The sequence below is a fragment of the Schistocerca cancellata genome, chromosome 1 (genome assembly GCF_023864275.1).
Source record: "Schistocerca cancellata isolate TAMUIC-IGC-003103 chromosome 1, iqSchCanc2.1, whole genome shotgun sequence".
NCBI classification, from domain to species: Eukaryota; Metazoa; Arthropoda; class Insecta; order Orthoptera; family Acrididae; genus Schistocerca; species Schistocerca cancellata.
In genome coordinates this window covers 532129480-532150573 of record NC_064626.1, presented here as the reverse complement: position 1 = coordinate 532150573, position 21094 = coordinate 532129480, and the positions used below count along the sequence as shown (strand labels likewise).

Genomic DNA, 21094 nt, shown 5'->3' with positions numbered 1-21094 from the left:
CTGCATGAAAGATCAGAACTTGTATTTTTCTTTTCCCATGCCACCTTGTTTGCTTCTCATCAACAATGCATATGCCACACAAAATAATTCTGTCTAAATAGCAAAATTTTGCATTGTAGCTGTAACGAGTGTTGTATCTAATAAAACTGTATCACCATAGAAACAGTAACATAGCATTTGTAGTTTTCATATGCGTTAAAGCTTGTGCTATTCTATTCAGTCCAGTGTAAACACTTCTTAATAAGTGCAAGTGAGTATTAGTGAACACCAATGATTTGTTCTGTGACTGCTGGTTTGTCTGTGCTCTTTTCCGTTCACTTGTGTGTAAATGTGGTTTTACAAGTATATTAGTTTTAAATGTTTTAAACTAACTGTGTGAAGAACAATGATTTTGTTAACTACATGGATTTCACTATTCTTTATTGAATTGCAGAACTACTGGCAGTCTTTCAACATACAATATCATTTGCCCTAAACTCGACATGTGGTATTTCAGTCAGCACTGGATGGCTTTATAGCCAATTTGATGTCAGCACTTTCAACAAACTTAAGTTAAACTTCATGTTTGTAGTGAACCCAGCAAATGCTGATTCAGTGTACTGTATGTGACTTTGTTGTAAGTTCAGAGTTAGCAGTTTGGTGGAGTTTCACTACATTGTGCATTTTTTTGTAAATCCAACAGTTCACATTTCAAAGTACAGCTCGAGTTTCCCTTCAGTTCTGGATCTTGGTTCATTGGTGAGAGTCTGTGTTGTTGTAGTAGACTGCACTAAATAATGCAAATATTCCAAATAAGTACTTCAAGTCCGAAGTCATAAGAGTTGGAATTTTTTGGGATTCCATGTATAATGCAGGGCATGACACCGTAGCACCCGAGGCACAGACACCAATCAAAGGTTTAATACAGCCTAATCATCTGTGATGTTAATAGTACTGGTTTAAGTGAATTGATCATAATGTATGTTATGTGTACGTACTGCAACTTGTCACTGTCTCAGAATTATTATTTATAATTCTTGTATATAATTACTAAGTCATAAACATTGTGACTGATTTCAGTATAAAACCAGATGTGTCTCCCAACAGTTATCAGGTGCATTTTCTCAGGAAGTGGAATTTTACATGCCCTTTCGATAGAGTAGTCCCATATTAGCCTTGTGCAATATTCATTTAATTGATATGTATAAGAGGGACAGTAAAACATGAAGAATAACCAGCACACAGGCAGCAACTCACATGCTGCCCTGGCTCGTGCTGACTGCTAGGTCTCTGCTTGAGTATTGGTTATTCTTCATGTGTTACTGTCCCTGTTAATATGCGTAGATAAAACCAATATTGCATTAGACTATTTTGGGACAACTTTATTGAATGAGCATGTAAAATTCCACTTTAAAAATAATTTTGTTTGTAACATAAAGCAAAACAAACTGACACTCCCTGTTGACACTGGGTGTTGCATGAAACGAGTGATAAGCAATATTTGTGGCTGACACTGTTTACACATTGCAAAGACAAAATTGTGAATGTATGCCAAAGCACCAGAGAAAATGCTTGTGGCGAATTTTAGTATAGAAACCCTGTGTAGATAAACTTTCATTAATACAAGCTATGATGTGGATACTTGTGTGCTTGAAGATGTACTGCATCATCCTGCAGACATAGTCTTTTGATGATACTGTAGTGGAAACATCACAGTATCTAGGGATGTACATGAATTCAGTTTTTTCTGCCAGCCAATTACAGCATTCTGTCCAAGAATTTATTCGTTGACGATTCTTTTTAGAGTCATCTCTACCTTAAATTGGAGAATTCTAAGGTTTCTGATTTCACCATGTTGACTTTTAGGACTCCTGTAGTACTGGCACCTTCTGTTGTGGCTAGGCAAATGTTATCCCTGTGTATCCTCACAAGGAAATACTATGACACGAAATAGCTTTCCAAAAATAAAGGTGTTTTCTATGTTATCCTGATTACTATACACTTACACTTGGGTCAAAGTTATAATCCTTGGCAGGAGATCTACTAATAAGTATTGTATACCATTGCCATAGACACGAAGCCCACGCCTACTACAGTAGTACAAGTTTATATGCCAACTTGCTCCACATATGATGAAGAGATAGAAGAAATTTATGATGAGATAAAGGAAATTGTAATTCTGTCAGAGACAGCAAAGGACTTGGAAGAGCAGTTGAACGGAATGGATGGTGTCTTGAAGGGAGGATATAAGATGAACATCAACAAAAGCAAAACGAGGATAATGGAATGTAGTCAAATTAAGTCGGGTGATGCTGAGGGAATTAGATTAGGAAATGAGACACTTAAAGTAGTAAAGGAGTTTTGCTATTTGGGGAGCAAAATAACTGATGATGGTCGAAGTAGAGAGGATATAAAATGTAGACTGGCAATGGCAAGGAAAGCGTTTCTGAAGAAGAGAAATTTGTTAACATCGAGTATAGATTTAAGTGTCAGGAAGTCATTTCTGAAAGTATTTGTATGGAGTGTAGCCATGTATGGAAGTGAAACATGGACGGTAAATAGTTTGGACAAGAAGAGAATAGAAGCTTTTGAAATGTGGTGCTACAGAAGAATGCTGAAGATTAGATGGGTAAATCACATAACTAATGAGGAAGTATTGAGTAGGATTGGGGAGAAGAGAAGTTTGTGGCACAACTTGACCAGAAGAAGGGATCGGTTGGTAGGACATGTTCTGAGGCATCAAGGGATCACCAACTTAGTATTGGAGGGCAGCGTGGAGGGTAAAAATCGTACGGGGAGACCAAGAGATGAATACACTAAGCAGATTCAAAAGGATGTAGGTTGCAGTAGGTACTGGGAGATGAAGAAGCTTGCACAGGATAGAGTAGCATGGAGAGCTGCATCAAACCAGTCACAGGACTGAAGACCACAACAACAACAACAAAAGGAAATTATTCACATAGTGAAGGGAGACGAAAATTTAATAGTCATGGGGGACTGGAATTCGATAGTAGGAAAAGTAGTAGGTGAATGTGGAATGGGGGTAAGGAATGAAAGAGGAAACTGCCTGGTAGAATTTTGCACAGAGCATAACTTAATCATAGATAACACTTCGTTTAAGAAACATGAAAGAAGATTGTATACGTGGAAGAGGCCTGGAGACACTGGAAGGTTTCAGATAGATTGTATTATGGTAAGGCAGAGATTTCAGAACAAGGCTTTAAATTGTAAAACGTTTCCAGGTTCAGATGTGGACTCTGACCACAATCTATTGGTTATGAACTGTAGATTAAAACTGAAGAAACTGCAAAAAGGTGGGAATTTAAGGAGATGGGACCTGGATAAACTGACTAAACCAGAGGTTGTAGAGAGTTTCAGAGATAGGATTAGGAAACAATTGACAAGAATGGGGGAAAGAAATACAATATGAGAAGAATGGGTAACTTTGAGAGATGAAATAGTGAAGGCAGCAGAGGATCAAGTAGGTAAAAAGACGAGGGCTAGTAGAAATCCTTAGGTAACAGAAGAGATATTGAATTTAATTGATGAAAGAAGAAAATATAAAAATGTGGTAAATGAAGCAGGCAAAAAGGAATACTAAAGTCTCAAAACTGAGATTGACAGGAAGTGCAAAATGACTAAGCAGGGATGGCTACAGGACAGATGTAGGGATGTAGAGGCTTATCTCACTAGGGGTAAGATAGATAATGCCTACAGGAAAAACTGAGTGAGGTGGCGCAGTGGTAGCACACTGGACTCGCATTCGGGAGGACGACGGTTCAATCCCGCGTCCGGCCATCCTGATTTAGGTTTTCCGTGATTTCCCTAAATCACTCCAGGCAAATGCTGGGATGGTTCCTTTGAAAGGGCACAGCCGACTTCCTTCCCCATCCTTTCCTAATCCGATGAGACCGATGACCTCGCTTTTTGGTCTCTTCCCCCAAACAACCCAACCCAACCGAAACCCTACAGGAAAATTAAAGAGACCTTTGCAGAAAAGAGAACCACTTGTATGAATATCAAGAGCTCAGATGGAAAACCAGTCCTAAGCAAAGAAGGGAAGGCAGAAAAGGTGGAAGGAGTATATAGACGGTCTATACAAGGGCGATGTACTTCAGGACAATATTATGGAAATGGAAGAGGACATAGATGAAGATGAAATGGGAGATATGATACCGCGTGAAGAGTTTGACAGAGCACTGAAAGACCTAAGTCGAAACAAGGCCCCTGGAGTAGACAACATTCTAGTAGAACTACTGATAGCCTTGGGAGATCCAGACCTGACAAAACTCTACAATCTGGCAAGCAAGATGTATGAGACAAGTGAAATACCCTCAGAATTCAAGAAGAATATAATAATTCCAATCCCAAAGAAAGCAAATCTTTAACATATTGCAGCGTGTCAGCAACTGTGAAATGTACAGCAAATAAACAATGTTTTCAGCCTTCAGTTGCAAGGTAATTTTATTAACGAATAAAATTACCTTGCAACTGAAGGCTGAAAACATTGTTTATTTGCCAAAGAAAGCAAGTGTTGACAGGTGTGAAAATTACCGAACTATCAGTTTAATAAGGCACGGCTGCAAAATACTAAGACAAATTCTTTACAGGCAAATGGAAAAACTGGTAGAAACCAACCTTTGGGAAGATCAGTTTGGAATCCGTAAAAATGTTGGAACATGTGAGGCAATACTGACCCTGCAGCTTATCTTAGAAGATAGATTAAGGAAAGGCGAACCTACACTTCTAGCATTTGTAGACTTAGAGAAATCTTTTGACAATGTTGGCTGGAATTCTCTCTTTTAAATTCTGAAAGTGGCAGGGGTCAAATACAGGGAGCAGAAGGCTATTTACAATTTGTACAGAAACCAGATGGCAGTTATAGGAGTCGAGGGGCATGAAAGGGAAGCAGTGGTTGGGAAGGGAGTGAGACAGGGTTGTCGCCTATCTCCAATGTTATTCAATCTGTATATTGCGCAAGCAGTAAAGGAAACAAGAGAAAAATTTGGAGTAGGAATTAAAATCCATGGAGAATAAATAAAAACTTTGAGGTTTGTTGATGGCATTGTAATTCTGTCAGCGACAGGAAAGGACCTGGGAGAGCAGTTGAACGGAATGGACAGCGTCTTGAAAGGAGGATATAAGATGAACATCAACAAAAGCAAAATGAAGATAATGGAATGTAGTCGAATTAACATACTGAGGGACTTAGATTAGGAAATGAGACACTTAAAGTGGTAGATGAGTTTTGCTATTTGGGGAGCAAAATAACTGATGATGGTTAAAGTAGGGAAGATATAAAATGTAGCCCGGCAATGACAAGGAAAGTGTTTCTGAAGAAGAGAAATTTGTTAATATCGAGTATATATTTAAGTGTCAGGAAGTCTTTTCTGAAAGTACTTGTATGGAGTGTAACCATGTATGGAAGTGATATATGGACGATAAATAGTTTAGACAAGAAAAGAATAGAAACTTTCAAAATGTGGTGCTACGAAAAGAATAGAAACTTTCAAAATGTGGTGCTACAGAAGAAAGCTGAAGATTAGATGAGTACATCATGTAACTAATGAGGAGTTACTGAATGGAATTGTGGAGAAGAGAAATTTGTGGCACAACTTGGCTAGAAGAAGGGATCAGTTGGTAGGACACTTTCTGAGGCATCAAGGGATCATCAATTTAGTATTGTAGGGAAGTGCGGAGGGTAAAAATCATAAAGGAACATCAAGGCACGAATACCCTTAGTAGGTTCAGAAGGATGTAGGTTGCAGTAGTTACTCAGAGATGAAGAGTCTTTCACAGGATAGAGTAGCAGGGAGAGCTGCATCAAACCAGTCTCTGGCCTGAATACCACAACAACAACAACCTTTGGCATGTGTATCAATTAACCCAATGTGCAAATACCCACTTTTCTGTTCATTAATTAGACTCCAGACAGATCTACCTGGATATTTGCATGCATTAGCAAACCCCTTGTGGGATCCAGGGAAGTATACAGGGCCCAGATTGAAACCACCTGGTGGATTAATGATGAGGGCCATTGTGCCGGTCAACCTGGATATTGGTTTTAGGCAGTTTCCTGTATCTGACTAGGTAAATACTGGGCTGATTCCAGTGTCCCACCTTCTCACAAGGTGTGCAAACATTTAGAAAATGTTTGCACACTTTCGCTTGAAATAACACTAGATCCAAATGATTGGAGTACACAAATAGCCACTTGGAAGGGGGGGGGGGGGTGAGAAGGACATCTGGCCACTCTCTACTACCAACATTACCAAATTCAGTATTTAACATGACATCCCCCAAAAAATATGGGATAATGGCGAGGAAAAAGAATAAGTATTAAACTTCAGATAGTGCATATTTCAGTGGGTCAGTATTTAGGTAATAAACTATGGATTAAAGGTGGAGGTTTCAATCCCCTGTCAGTCCTAGGATTTTTGTCTTTCACTTCTCTCACATATGGCAGTATTTATTAATGTAAGAAATGCTGTATTGTGCCATGGTTTGGAGTCCACAATTAACTGTAGGTTCCCTTATAAATGAGTGGGTAAATCAGTTCAAAGATCAGAGGAAGACAAAGGTGTTAGTGGTAAAACCAATCTTCAGATTGAGGACAGCTAGGCAAAAGTTATGTTTCTGGTTTCACTTTTGTTTTGTGATAGGAAGTCTAGGAGTGTATCTCATTTACTTTTTCATCTTTTCCTCCTCCCCCCCCCCTCTCCCTCTCTCTCTCTCAAAATTTTTTTCCATATCTTTTTCCACCTTTTAATCCATCTTTACTTCTCATTATCTCTTGCCCAAAGCTGACAAAATACTTAATCAATGTATGATCTTTGAACTCCTATCGTCTGTGACATCACCCATTTAATATGTCTCTCTTCTCGTCCTCACAACAGGGTGGGGCTCCTCTCACAATAGTTTGGAAGGCTAGGATAGTCCCATGTGCCTTTATACATGTATATCAGCAGTACTAAATATTTTGCCTCCTGTAGATAATTACTAGTTAGTAGTCCTGTCTCATACTTTAATAGTTTTACATTAGATCAAATTAGCCATCGTGTTCTTAGCACTAAATTATCAGGCTTACAGTTTTGGGAGGGCTATGAAATATTTAAAAAAAAAAAAAAATCTTGAAATTGTGAAACAGGCTTAATATGTGCAATGTTCAAATCTTAACTGGTTTCCTGTTTCTTTATTATGTGGCTCATGTTTTGTGGAATTTCTCTTGCCCAAAGCTGAACCCGTATTACTGTTACTCCAGACTGACGAAAAAGTTATACACATGGTAATGTTATTTATGCTTTGCAAAAATGTGTAGGGGAACTTCAGTCATTATCCTTGAAGTAGCTTAGAAAGTATTACATACAGAAAAAAGAAACTAACAACAAATGTTACTTTAAGCCACAAAAATATTTATTTCTAGTCAAGCACTATGACATTTCGGATACTGCAGATCTTTCATTTGGGTACTGCAAAATTTAGAGGACAAATTTGTATCTTTTTACACATATTCTTATAACGTTTTTGGATGTTGCTACATAAGCGATTATTTCCTACTGTTTCAAAATCTCGCAGTATTTCATATTAACACTGAAAAATTGTGCCCTTTAAATCCTAATGGCAAACTTTCCATAATAATTAATTTACATATCTTTCTAGATGAAATCTAAAATAATAATTTTCATAGGCTTACGTTGGATTCTTCAGTCCTGAAATTCCAGAAGATCAGCGTACACCTGTGGCAACAGGAAACTGGGGATGTGGAGTATACCGTGGCAATGCTAAGCTAAAGTCACTGCTGCAGCTAATGGCAGCTACTGAAGCTGGTCGTCATCTTGCATACTTCACATTTGGAAATGAAACTTTACGAGACGATGTTTTCCAGATGTACACTTTTTTGATGGAGAATCGTGTTACAGTTGGTAATTACATTTTCCTGTCTTTGTTTTGTATAAACAGAGACAATTTATTTTTTGAAATTAGAATTGCTTTGAAAATTGTATTTTATAATGCTTCCCTTTTATTTATTTTTTAGAATTATGTAACAGCACATATAGAATAAAAGAACCTCAAAAATTTACTACTAATTAGATGGTACTTATGAAAAGTTCATTACAATCGGTAATTTTAAATGTCTTCTCCCCATAATTATTCACTGTCTGCTGTGAAGATATTTTTACGTGGTTGAATATAACTGATGATCATTTGTCTTTAAACAGTATGGTGAGTCGCACTGAAACCAATTGGTGACTGTCTGCTTCTGGTTTTAGAATTCATATTCATCACTGGGAATTTAAGTATACTTTACAGGAAATTTAAAAGTACAGTTATTATTCTGCTATATCTGTGCCATGCATCAGTGAAGAGCACAAAATCCTAATCAAGGAGTCATAAACTACTTTTTTACACACCTATATTCTCCTTGGTGTTAAAAAGTGAGTGGTAGCTTTTTGTTTTGGACTTGACTTTCATCAAGAGTAAAAAAAATAGGAAAAACATAGGGAAGATCAAGGTGTAAAAGATGTAACAGATAAGGAGCACTCTCTACCAAATGTGGGTTAATGTAGTTGTTGCAGATGGATAGAAAGGAAAATTGAAGATTGTGCAGCAGCATATGAGATTTGAGAGTCTGGAGAAGCCAATGATGCAGTGCCTAAAAGAAAACTGTTTACATATTGGTTAGCCAGTGAGATGACAGAGATAGTCAAGGAAAAGAAAACTGTGTTTTTAGTAATTTTATTTTGGAGATTTTTGGATCCCAGTAATTCGGGTGAGTGGTTGGGTGGGGGTTGCAAAACAAAAGAAAAGTTTTTCCTCCCTTATGCAGTTATGAAACATTCGAATGATGTGCTGTTAGCAGGACTGAAGCAATGTGTCCCATCACACTGTTCCATTGATTTTATGTTTAGCTTCCAAGCTACTATTATTGAAGTAGATTGTGTTACATTGATTGTTACAATTTTTGCTGCGTCTCTGATTTATCTGAGCAACTATGCCATGAGAAATTTAGAAAAAAAGATACAGAAACCTGTAAAGGTTAGAAGGAAGCTTACAAATGATTTCCCAATTCCAAAGCAATTGTTGATCAGTTGAAGATGATCCTCAATCAGAAAAATCTTCAACCTCCACTGGTTGCAATCACATTCATAAAATCAGGTATCTTGTACATGTCGCCCATCATCTAAATATTCAATATTCAAGAACTTGCCATTTTACTGCAAACTTTTTTTTTTATTTTTGCCAAGACTGAGAAGCAGCTGGAACACTGAGTGTATGTTTTACAAGACACTCCTTGAACTAACTAGCAGTGATGAAACTGCCTTTAGACGAAGTCCGATCATCACAGTGGGTTGCTGAAGGTTCTTTCCTCCCACTAATCCCCTCATCCATCCCACTTCCAAAAAAATATTGCTTTCCAGTCTCCAATGTCAAAGTACTGATCACAGTCAGTGGAATTATACAGCTTAAATTTTTGTCTAAAATCCAAACACTGAATGGTCAGTGCTGTGAGGGGTTCTGAAATGGTTGCATAAGAAAGTCTGCAACCCAATGAATCTGATCACTCAGGTATGACAAAGCATTAGTTTTGCACCAAACATCGTATGACTGCCCTACCCCAGCCACCCTACTCTTCAGATTGCTCACCATGTTATTTTTGTTTTCAAAATTAAAGTCATTGCTTTGTGACACACTTAATGACATTATGGAGAATCTGTATGGGCCTATTCCTAAAGAAGCCTTTCAGGGCTGCATAGAGGATGGGAAACACAGTTGGGATAAGTGATTGATTATAGGAGTTTAATACTTTTGGAAAAAAAAAAAAAAAAAAAAAAAGGATTTAACATCTGTAAATTGATAAAAACAGTTATCTTAGCTTGTGCAGGGTAGCAGTCAGTTGGGTTTCTGCTGCAGGGCTTATTCTGGAATGGCTGTCATTGCATAATCAGTCTATACTTTGTGCCTCTGCCTATCCACTCTCTTGCAGGTAATTTTGTGGTTGTCTCATTAAAGCAGGAAGATGAAAATTATATTGTAAGGGAAATGTTTAAGGCAATTTTGGATGTAATGTGCTGGCATTATTTGGTAATGTGATGGTGCATGGACAAATTTCACAAGTACCTATCATCAGGGAACAGACCAACATTAAAAATGGGAACACTTAAAAATTCAGCTTTAGGTAGTATTATTACATTATTTGAATGTATATTTTCTGTTTACACAAAACACAAAAAATTGTGATTTCGATGGTAGTGCCTTCTGAACACTTCTTGAGTCAGTCAAATCAAGGATTTTTATTGTATATCCAGAGCAGAAGGGAAACACTCTTATTCGTGTCACTGTAATGAGAATATGTAATATTCTGGTCTGATGATTATTTTTTCATTTAGTTTGGTGTGATTTGAACTTCTCTGTCATCTTGTAATTAATATTTATAAATTCAATACGAACTAAATATTTCTATTATTTTTTTTTCATTTGAAAAAAAAAATGGTTACCAAGAAGGGAATGAAAAAAGGAAGCAAAAATAGACAGAAAAACACTCTGTATGAAGTTCGATTATTGATCTTTCAATCAGGTGTAACTTATTTCTCAAAAATAAAGATGTCTCTTCATTCATCTTCTGTTTTTCCCCCTTTGATAAAGTGTAGCAGATTGTATATGATTGGATAAAAAAAAAAGTGTACTACCTATTGAAAAAGTCAACAAAGACAGCAAAGCCTAATTTTGAATTTTTTTGTGTTATTTAAAATATTACTGTGTGTTATTACAGATGCATATATCGAACTATACTGGCTACATTTTTGTATTTTGGCTGGGAAACCTGTGTAATTGCACTGTTTATTAACTCTTTTGCTTTTTTATGCTTTAAGTTTAACGAGAAGTGTTTTATTTTAGTTCATTTTACATGATTGTGTTCTTCATTCAGGGAAACTCTGGCAGTATCTGCAGCAGTATTATGACTATTGTGTGAGAGATGGAAAGGTAACTGTGGACTTGTATGCATACCTATACAAACGAATTTCTGATTCAGAGACATCTGTACACCCAGCAGGTAAGTTGTTCACTGTAATCTTAATATAAGATAATGAAGACATTTTGAATTTTTTGGTTTATTAAAAATCATTGATTGCCACAATTGAGTGTTATAGGTCCATTACTGTCCGCAATATACAGGGTGAATCACCTAAAACTTGCATCGCAGATATTGCAGAAATGGAAAGTGCTATTGGTGTGCTGTTCTCACAGAATGGATTGGTAGTCAGAGGCTCTTGTTGTTAACCAATAAACAGATTGTAGTAACACGTTGAAAGTGTGTTTTTTATGAAACATACACTTTTTTAAATAGAACAATTCTTATCTGACATTAACAAACTAAAAGAAGAACAAGTTAGAATGCCAGTGGTGTCTGTTGTACCTTTCTAGTGTGAATCATTTACATGATATTGTATTTTGAAAAGTTTGCACACTGACAATTGTTTGTGCCACTCAACCTTTGTAGTTGCTAGATATGATGATGTTATGTTTGCTTACAGTGTGCTTTTGTGTTCCTTGAGTGCACTGCAACTTGCTAGCAAGTTAAGTGCGTGTCAGTCCAAGCAGTTGGCTGTGAATGGATGATGGGATTTAAACAATAAAAACTAAACTCTGCCCGAACAGGTCTTGAAGGCCCAACGGTATTGACTGACCGCCATGTCATTCTCGGCCCACATTTATTACTGGATGCAGACATGGAGGGGCATGTGGTCAGCACACCACTCTCATGGCCGAATGTCAGTTTACAAGATCTCCATGCTTATGGTGTATGGAGAATGTAAGAAAATGCAGTTTGCTTTTTTGCTATTTGTGTATGCAGAAATATATCCCAACAGACATCAAGCATCTCAGCAATTATTTGTCAACCTCTTCAAACAGTTATGTAAAAGTGATAGCTTAACACCTAGACAACATAACAGGAAGAAACACATGACAACAGAAGAGGGGGGGGGGGGGAATTAATGATCATGCTTGTGCTGTATTTGATCTGCACATTAGCTCCTGCGCAATCACCCAAGGAAGTGGCATGAGTCAGGAAAGTGTCATATGTATTCTCCATAGACATATGTTCAATCTCTCACACATCTCTCTCTGTCAAGAGCTGTATGGAAATGATTATGAGAATTGTGTTAACTTCTGTACAAGGACATTAAGACAGGATACTCCATATGTTTCATGTATCTTCTTTAGTGATGAAGCAACATGTATCAATCATGGCCAGGTAAACCACCATGTCAGCATCCATGGAGTGTAAATGTTTGCTGTGGGATAGTGAACTGTCAGCTCATAAGCCTGTGTTTCATAGACAGAACACTGAACATGCAGAAGTATCACAGCCTCCTAACAGACCATCTTCCACAGATGTCAGAAAACATTCCTCCACAGACTAGGAGGAACCTGTGGCACCACCATCATGGTTGTCCCGTCCATGGTGCATGATATACTATAGCATGTCTTCATGAATTGTGTCCAAATCATTGGATGGATGCAGAGGCCCTATACCTTGGCTAACCTGTTCCCCAGCTTTGATGCTTATAGACTTTTTTCTGTGGGCAAAGCTAACTGACAATTTCTGCATGGACATACCAACTACACCCAATGATATACAATGATGTATTACTGCAGCCTTCTCAGACATCCTCATTGAAATGCTAGGACGTTTGCAGCAGTTGTTCCATACCAGACTGGAAGTGTATTTTGCTGCTGTCGGTGGTCATTTTGTACACAGTCTGTGATGGTCAGTTGTCAGAATCCGCATAACTGATGATTGCAGTAGTGTTGTTCTTTAGTGTGTGCTACCACAGCTACTGTACAATATTCGGGAGGGGAGGGGGGGGGGGTACTTTTTAAAATATGATATCTCATAAACAACTCATACTAGAATCCTGCAACAAACACCACTGACATTGTAATTTACCCTACTTTTAGTTTATTAGTGTCAATGTACAAGTTTACTTTCCAACTGGCTCCACAGATGTATGATCATGTAAAAGAAATTATTCAGGTAGTTAAGGGAGACGAAAGTTTAATAGTGATGGGTGACTGGAATTTGACAGTAGGAAAAGGAAGAGAAGGAAAAATTGTTGGTGAATATGGACTGGGCGAAAGGAATGAAAGAGGAAGCTGCCTGGTAGAATTTTGTGCAGAGTACAATTTACTTTTCGCTAACATCCAGTTTAAGAATCATGAAAGAAGGTTGTATACGTGGAAGAGACTTGGAGACACTGAAAGGTTTCAGATTGATTATACAGTGGTAAGACATATTTAGGAGCCAGTTTTTAAATTGCAAGACTCTTCCAGGGGCAGATGTGGACTCTAACCACAATTTATTGGCTGTGAACTGTAGATTAAAACTGAAGAAATTGGAAAAATATAGGAAATTAAGGAGATGAGACCTGGGTAAGTTGAAAGAACCAGATGTTATTGAGAGTTGCAGAGAGAGGAATGGGCAACAGTTGACAAGAACAGGGGAATTTTTTTTTATTTTTTGTTTTATTTTTATTTTTATATTTATTTATTTATTTATTTTTGTGGGTGCACAACTACAGTGGTCATTAGCGCCCAAGGAACAGGGGAAAAGAATGAAGTAGAAGATAAAAGGGTAGCTTTGAGACTGGAAATAGTGAAGGTAGCAGGGTCAAATATTTAAAAAGACAAGGCCAAATAGAAATCTTTGGATAACACAGGAGACACTGAATTTCATTTGTGAAAAGAGAAAATATAAAAATGCAGTAAACAAAGCAGGCAAAAAGGAATACAATCGTCTAAAAAATGACATTGACAGGAAGTGCAAGTTCCCAAGATTTTTAATTATTTTGAGTGCAAATGTGGCTTAACCGAGATGTTTTAGGAGTCACAAAATGCGTTTTTTTCCAGTTTAAATTCTCGTAATTATGGACATCTGAAGGTTTTCAAGTTTCCATTCTGTTAATTATTTCACCACATGTTACACTTATCATTAGATTAGTACTTCTAGATGCGCGGAACTGAATATTTATGTTTTGTTTAAATTGAGAGTGAGACTATTTGCATAAAATCTATCAATGATACTTTTAAGAACATTGTGTACCATTTCTTCTGTTGCTGTATGCTTGGACTGATTACAATACTAGTGTCATCCATAAAAAGAACTAACTCTGCTTGTTGTATATTAGACAGAAGATTGTTTACAAATATGAGGAACAATAGTGGACCTAAGATTGAGTCTTCAGGAACCTCATAGATAACTTCTCACCAGTCAGAAGAATCTCCTGATTACATTGGTTGAATTACTAAGTGCAGTTTTCTGCATTCTTTTGGTTAGATATGATATTATCCGCTGATTGGCTATATCAGTAGTTCTATAAAACCTAAGTTTATGTTGGAAAATATTGTAATTCACCCAGTCATATGCCTTAGCTAGGTTGCAGGAAATACCAATAGTGCTGTTTTGTTATTTAATGCTTGTAAAATTTGGTGAGAGAACATGTAAAAAGCATCCTCAGTTGTACAGCTCTTCTGAAATCCAAACTTTGATTTCGTTTTAGAGGCTTTACCAGTGGCATATTTCAGTCTCTCTGGAAAAGTACCTTGAGTAAATGATGCATTACATACTTCAGATAAGAAAGGGCTTATTTATATGGGAACAAATCTTTAGTACTAAGTTGGAAACACCATCAAATCCAGATGAGTGTTTACTTTTGAGAGATAATATAATTTCCTTAATTTCAGAAAAAGAAGAATTTGGTGATACATTCATATGATAGAATTTTATGAGAATTATTTTTGTTTTCTCAGCATACTGCTGTGGTTTTTCTCTTGAATTGTTTGTCCTTGTACTTACTACTACATTTAAGAAATGACTGTTAAACATATCTGCCACCTGTGACTGACCATTTATAGACCTTCCATTTTTCAGTAGTGATATTTTCTGTGGGCTGTTTTCCCATCCCACAACATTCCATGTAGACTTAAGTCCGTTGTCAGAATCATCGATGTATGACATAATTCGCGTGCTCCTTGAGTTTTTTTAATTACTTTTCTTAGTAATTTCTGGTAGCTTTTGTCATGTTCAACTACTGCAGGATCTTCACTGGTTCTTGCAAACAGGTATCTCTCCCTTTCGCTTTCACATGGTACTTTAATCCCTTTACATGGCTATTTAATGTCTCTAATGATTATCTTATACTGTCATATACCTGTAAACCATAACCCTTATGTAGCTGCACATTGTTGCTGGATCACCACCTGAAAATGCTGATTTAAAATATGTCCTTAAAATGAACAGCCAGCTCTTTTTAAGTTTAAAATTTGGAAGTTCACCAATCTTTAATCACATCCTTAAGATCTACTGCTGCCGACCAGGTCTCTACAGTCTCTAATAATGTTGACACTAAAGTAGTTAGCATGGACATAACAGTTCTTCTTTCTTCAAAATGTGAAATTGCACCATATACAGATTAAGTGATCATATGTTGCCTCACATCAAGTAGAAAAAGTCACAGAACTGTTACTATAGGCGTACAGATTATTCAAATTACCCAAAACATATGTTTTAATACGAGAGAAGGAAAGTTGCTACTCACCATATAGCGGAGATGCTGAGCCACGATAGGCACAATAAAAAGATTCACACAATCATAGCTTTCAGCCATTAAGGCCTTTGTCAGCAGTAGACACACACGCACACACACACTCACACAAGCGCAACTTGCACGCACATCTGCAGTCTCAGAGAGCTAAAACTACACTGTGTGCTTCAGCACCAGTGCATGATGGGAGTAGCGACTGGGTGGGGGTAAGGAGGAGGCTGGGGCAGGGAGGGGGAGGGATAGTATGGTGGGAGTGGTGGACAGTGAAGTGTTGCAGTTTAGACAGAGGGTAGGAGAGAAGGTGCAGAGGGGGGAGAGGGTAAGTAGCGGAAAGGAGAGAAATAAAAATAAAAATAAAAGAAATCAAAAGACTGGGTGTGTCGGTGAAATGACGGCTGTGTAATGCTGGAATGGGAACAGGGAGGGGGCTGTATGGGTGAGGACAGCGACTAACAAAGGTTGAGGCCAGGAGGGTTACGGGATCATAGGATGTACTGCAGGGAAAGTTCCCACCTGCGCAATTCAGAAAAGCTGGTGTTGGTGGGAAGGATCCATATGGCACAGGCTGTGAAGCAGTCATTGAGATGAGGGGTATCGTGTTTGGCAGCGTGTTCAGCTACTGGGTGGTCCACTTGTTTTTTAGCCACAGTTTGTCAGTGGCCGTTCATGCGGACCAACAGCTTGTTGGTTGTCATGCCTACATAGAATGCAGCACAGTGGTTGCAGTTTAGCTTGCAGATCATGTAACTGGTTTCACAGGTAGCTCTGCCTTTGATGTGATAGGTAATGTTAGTGACCGGACTGGAGTAGGTGGTGGTAGGAGGATTTATGGGACAGGTCTTGCATCTAGGTCTATTACAGGGGTATGAGCCATGAGGTAAGGGATTGGGAGCAGGGGTTGTGTAAGGATGGAAGAGTGTATTCTGTAGGTTCGGTGGATGGCGGAATACCACGGTAGGAGGGGTGGGAAGGATAGTGGGTAAGACATTTCTCATTTCAGGGGATGATGGGGGTAATCGAAACCCCCTGGCGGAGATTGTAATTCAGTTGCTCCAGTCCCGGATGGTACTGAGTTACAAGGGGAATTCTCCTCTCTGGCCGGACTGTGGGACTTTGGGAGGTGGTGGGAGACTGGAAAGATAAGGCATGGAAGAATTGTTTTTGTACAAGGATGGGAGGATAATTATGGTCAGTGAAGGCTTCAGTGAGACCCTTGGTATATTTAGAGAGGGTCTGCTCGTCACTGCAGATGTAACGACCACGGGTGGCTACGCTGTAGAGAAGGGACTTCTTGGTATGAAATTGGTGGCAGCTGTCGAAGTGGAGGTATTGCTGGTGGTTAGTAGGTTTAATATGGACAGAGGTACTGATGTAGCCATCTCTGAGGCAGAGGTCAACATCTAGGAAGCTGGCGTGTTGGGTTGAGTAGGACCAGGTGAAGCAAATGGGGGAGAAGTTGTTGAGGTTCTGGAGAAATGTGAATAAGGTGTCCTCACCTTCAATCCAGATAGCAAAGATGTCATCAATGAATCTGAACCAGATGAGTGGTTTAATATTCTTGGTTTTTAGGAAGGATTCCTCTAGATGGCCCATGAATAGGTTAGCATAGGATGGTGTCATGCGGGTGCCCATAGCCATACTGCGGATTTGTTTGTAGGTAATGCCTTCAAAGGAGAAGTAATTGTGGGTGAGAATATAGTTGGTCATGGAGACTAGGAAGGAGGTTGTTGGTTTGGAATCCATAGGGCGTCTGGAAAGGTAGTGTTTGATAGCAGTAAGGCCATGGGCATTAGGAATGTTAGTGTATAGGGAGGTGGCATTAATACTGACGAGCAGGGCACCGTGTGGTAAAGGGAGAGGAACTGTGGAGAGTTGGTCAAGGAAATGGTTGGTATCTTTTATATAGGAGGATAGGTTCTGGGTAATAGGTTGAAGGTGTTGGTCTATGAGAGCAGAGATTCTCTCAGTGGGGGCACAGTAGCCGGCCACAATGGGGTGTCCTGGTTGGGTTTATGGACTTTAGGAATCAAGTAGAAGGTGGGAGTGCAGGTAGTGGTAGGGGTAAGTAGTGAGATGAACTCTGGGGAGAGGTTCTGGGATGGGCCTAAGGATTTGAGTAGTGACTAAGAGATCCTGCTGGATTGCTGGAATGGGATCATTGTGGCATGGTTCGTAGGTGGAAGTATCTGACAGCTGAAGGAGTCCTTCTGCCACGTAATCCTTGCAGTTCAAAACTACGGTGGTGGACTTTTTCTGCAGGTAAGATTATAAGATGGGGATCAGTTTTTAGATGGTGGACTGTGGTTCTTTCTGCAGATGCAAGGCTAGTATGCATGTTGAGGGATTTGGGGAATGATGGTGAGGCAAGGTTTGAGGATAAGAAATTCTGGATAGTTAACGGGGTGGTTTGGAGGCAGTGGGGGTGGATCACAGTTGGATGGAGGAGTGAACCGAGTTAGGCAAGGTTCAATGTTGGTCTTTGGTTGAGTCTGATTGGTCGGGTTGGTGGCAAAAATGTGTTTCCACTGTAGGGACCAGGAGAAGGAGAGAAGGTCTTTTACTATTCCTGCATAGTTGAATTTGGGAGTGGGGCAAAAGGTGAGGCCTTTGGAAAGCACTGATATTTCTGTGGGACTAAGGCTTCTGTAGGAAAGGTTCATGACTATGTTGCGGGTCCGTTTAGGATTTGAGTTCTGTGTGGTGGTGGGAGGAAGTTTCAGAGGGTGGGGTAAGTGTAGTAGGTCTGCAAGACAAGATTTGTCAGCTATGAGGGGGCGTGGGGGTGGTTCGGAAGTTGTTGTAGAAGTGGTGGACAGTGGTACTCCGAGGTGGGAGTAGGAAGTGAGCAGGATGGAGAGCTTTTTGAGGTGACGTTGTGCATGTTGCTCAAGTACCTGCAGGGCAAGAGTTTCAATATGTGTTATGGGTTCCAGAAATCTGGGATTACATAGCAGGAGAATTTTGTGGATGGAAAGAAGGTACTGCAAGGAGGATTGGGCATGGTTGATATCATTTTGCAGGGCTATGTTGGTGAGGGCTAGGGATTGGCGGAATCTGAACAGGTGGAGGTCATTGTGGAAGGAGGGGTGGCAACCAGAGATGGGTAATTTGATGGTAAGGCCATTAGGGGGGATTTCATGAGCCAAGCAACAACACAGGAACAGTACGTGGGACTGGGATCTGGCTAGGGATAAGGAAACTTTTTTGTATTGACGCAGATGGGAGGAGCAAGGATCCATGGTGGTGCTAAATTGCGAAAAAATATGTAAGAAAGTAGAATCATATCCGAAAAATTACACAAAAATACACCGAAATACGTGTGAAAAGTACGAAATGGATGTACAAGGGGGGGGGGGGGAAGAGATGAAATCTGAGGAAGATGACGATAGTGGAAGGCAAAAACACACTAAAATTGATGAGAAGTCACAAAGGTCAAAGTAGAGAATAATTAATCATTAATAAATATAAGTATATTACTGTGGGTAGCAGGTTTGATAGCCCGCATCTCGTGGTCGTGCGGTAGCGTTCTCGCTTCCCACGCCCAGGTTCCCGGGTTCGATTCCCGGCGGGGTCAGGGATTTTCTCTGCCTCGTGATGGCTGGGTGTTGTGTGCTGTCCTTAGGTTAGTTAGGTTTAAGTAGTTCTAAGTTCTAGGGGACTGATGACCTTAGATGTTAAGTCCCATAGTGCTCGGAGCCATTTGAACCATTTTTTGAGCAGGTTTGATAAGCGTAGAGAACAGGGACAGCAGATGTGACTGAATGAGGTGGATTTAGTGGGTGTGAACAGGGATACAACGGAGAAAGTGTGAGGGGTGGGGAGGGATTCGTAGTTAGAGATGTAAGATCATGTGGCACTGGAAAAGTGCGAGAGATAACACGCAAAAATACAGGAACTGACACAAGGAGCGTGATCAGTTTGAAGGTATAGCCGTAATTATATCGGCGAGGGTATTGTGCGACATAAGATGCTGGACCAACAATCAGCGTGTTCTTGATGCCGTCTGTTGCCCATGGCTGAGTCCGTTGATACAGTGTGGCTCATAAGTAGTGCGTGCAGTGCAGTTCGTAAGGCAACAAGAGAAACACAGGAAAGAAAAAAAGAAGGATGGACATTGAGTATAGCGACACAAAAGAAAGTAGTTACAAAGAAAAACAGCACAGGGTTAGGATCGAAGAAAAGTTGTCAGGCAAAAATCAAACAGTGGAGAATCTAGGATGGAATGTAACAATATGAGAGAAGGAAAGTTACTACTCACCATATAGCGGAGGTGCTGAGGCGTGATAGGCACAATAAAAAGATTCACACAATCATAGCTTTCGGCCATTAGGCCTTTGTCAGTAGTAGACACACATGCACACACACACTCGCGCAAGCACAACTTGCACACACATCTGCAGTCTCAGAGAGCTGGAACTACACTGCGAGCAGCAGCACCAGTGCATGATGGGAGTGGCGACTGGGTGGGGGATAAGGAGTAGGCTGGGGCAGGGAGGGGGAGGGGAAGGGATAGTATGGTGGGAGTGGTGGGTAGTGAAGTGTTGCAGTTTAGACAGAGGGTAGGAGAGAAGGTGCAGAGGGGGGAGGGGGTAAGTAGCGGAAAGGAGAGAAATAAAAATAAAAATAAAAGAAATCAAAAGACTGGGTGTGGCGGTGAAATGACGGCTGTGTAATGCTGGAATGGGAACAGGGAGGGGGCTGTATGGGTGAGGACAGAGAATAACGAAGGTTGAGGCCAGGAGGGTTACGGTATCATAGGATGTATTGCAGGGGAAGTTCCCACCTGCGCAATTCAGAAAAGCTGGTGTTGGTGGGAAGGATCCATATCGCACAGGCTGTGAAGCAGTCATTGAGATGAGGGGTATCATGTTTGGCAGTCTGTTCAGCTACAGGGTGGTCCACTAGGTTTTTGGCCACAGTTTGTTGGTGGCCGTTCATGCGGACCAACAGCTTGTTGGTTGCCATGCCTACATAGAATGCAGCACAATGGTTGCAGCTTAGCGTGCAGATCACGTGACTGGTTTCACAGGTAGCTCTGCCTTTGATGTGATAGGTAATGTTAGTGACCGGACTGGAGTAGGTGGTGGTAGAAGGATGTATGGGACAGGTCTTGCATCTAGGTCTATTACAGGGGTATATGAGCCATGGGTTAAGGGATTGGGAGCAGGGGTTGTGTAAGAATGGACGAGTATATTGTGTAGGTTCGGTGGACGGTAGAATGCCACGCTAGGAGGAGTGGGAAGGATATTAGGTAGGACATTTCTTATTTCAGGGCACGACAAGAGGTAATTGAAACAAAATAAAACAGAATGAAAATACACAGTACACTTCCACATTAATACATCAAAGTAACAGTCAGGCTTCTAGAGCTAATAACAGAACAGAACTATTTTCATTTCAATAATGAATTCTATTTACAAAGTGAAGGATTACCAATGGGATCCTCAGTGTCTGGAACTGTAGCAAACATATTTGTGAACCATGTAGAATAGATTATATTTAACAAAATA

The 21094-nt window shown here is 39.7% G+C and overlaps 1 protein-coding gene across 2 annotated transcripts in view; it reads left to right on the top strand.

Annotated features, from left to right (window-relative positions):
- LOC126179348 (poly(ADP-ribose) glycohydrolase-like) overlaps nucleotides 1–21094 on the top strand; it is a 152992-nt gene that overhangs the window by 114745 nt on the left and 17153 nt on the right. For both annotated transcript variants that reach the window (XM_049924602.1, XM_049924601.1), the window contains 2 exons: nucleotides 7667–7901; nucleotides 10907–11032. In XM_049924602.1, the coding sequence (XP_049780559.1) occupies nucleotides 7667–7901; nucleotides 10907–11032 (361 nt within the window). The remainder of the gene's footprint in view (nucleotides 1–7666; nucleotides 7902–10906; nucleotides 11033–21094) is intronic.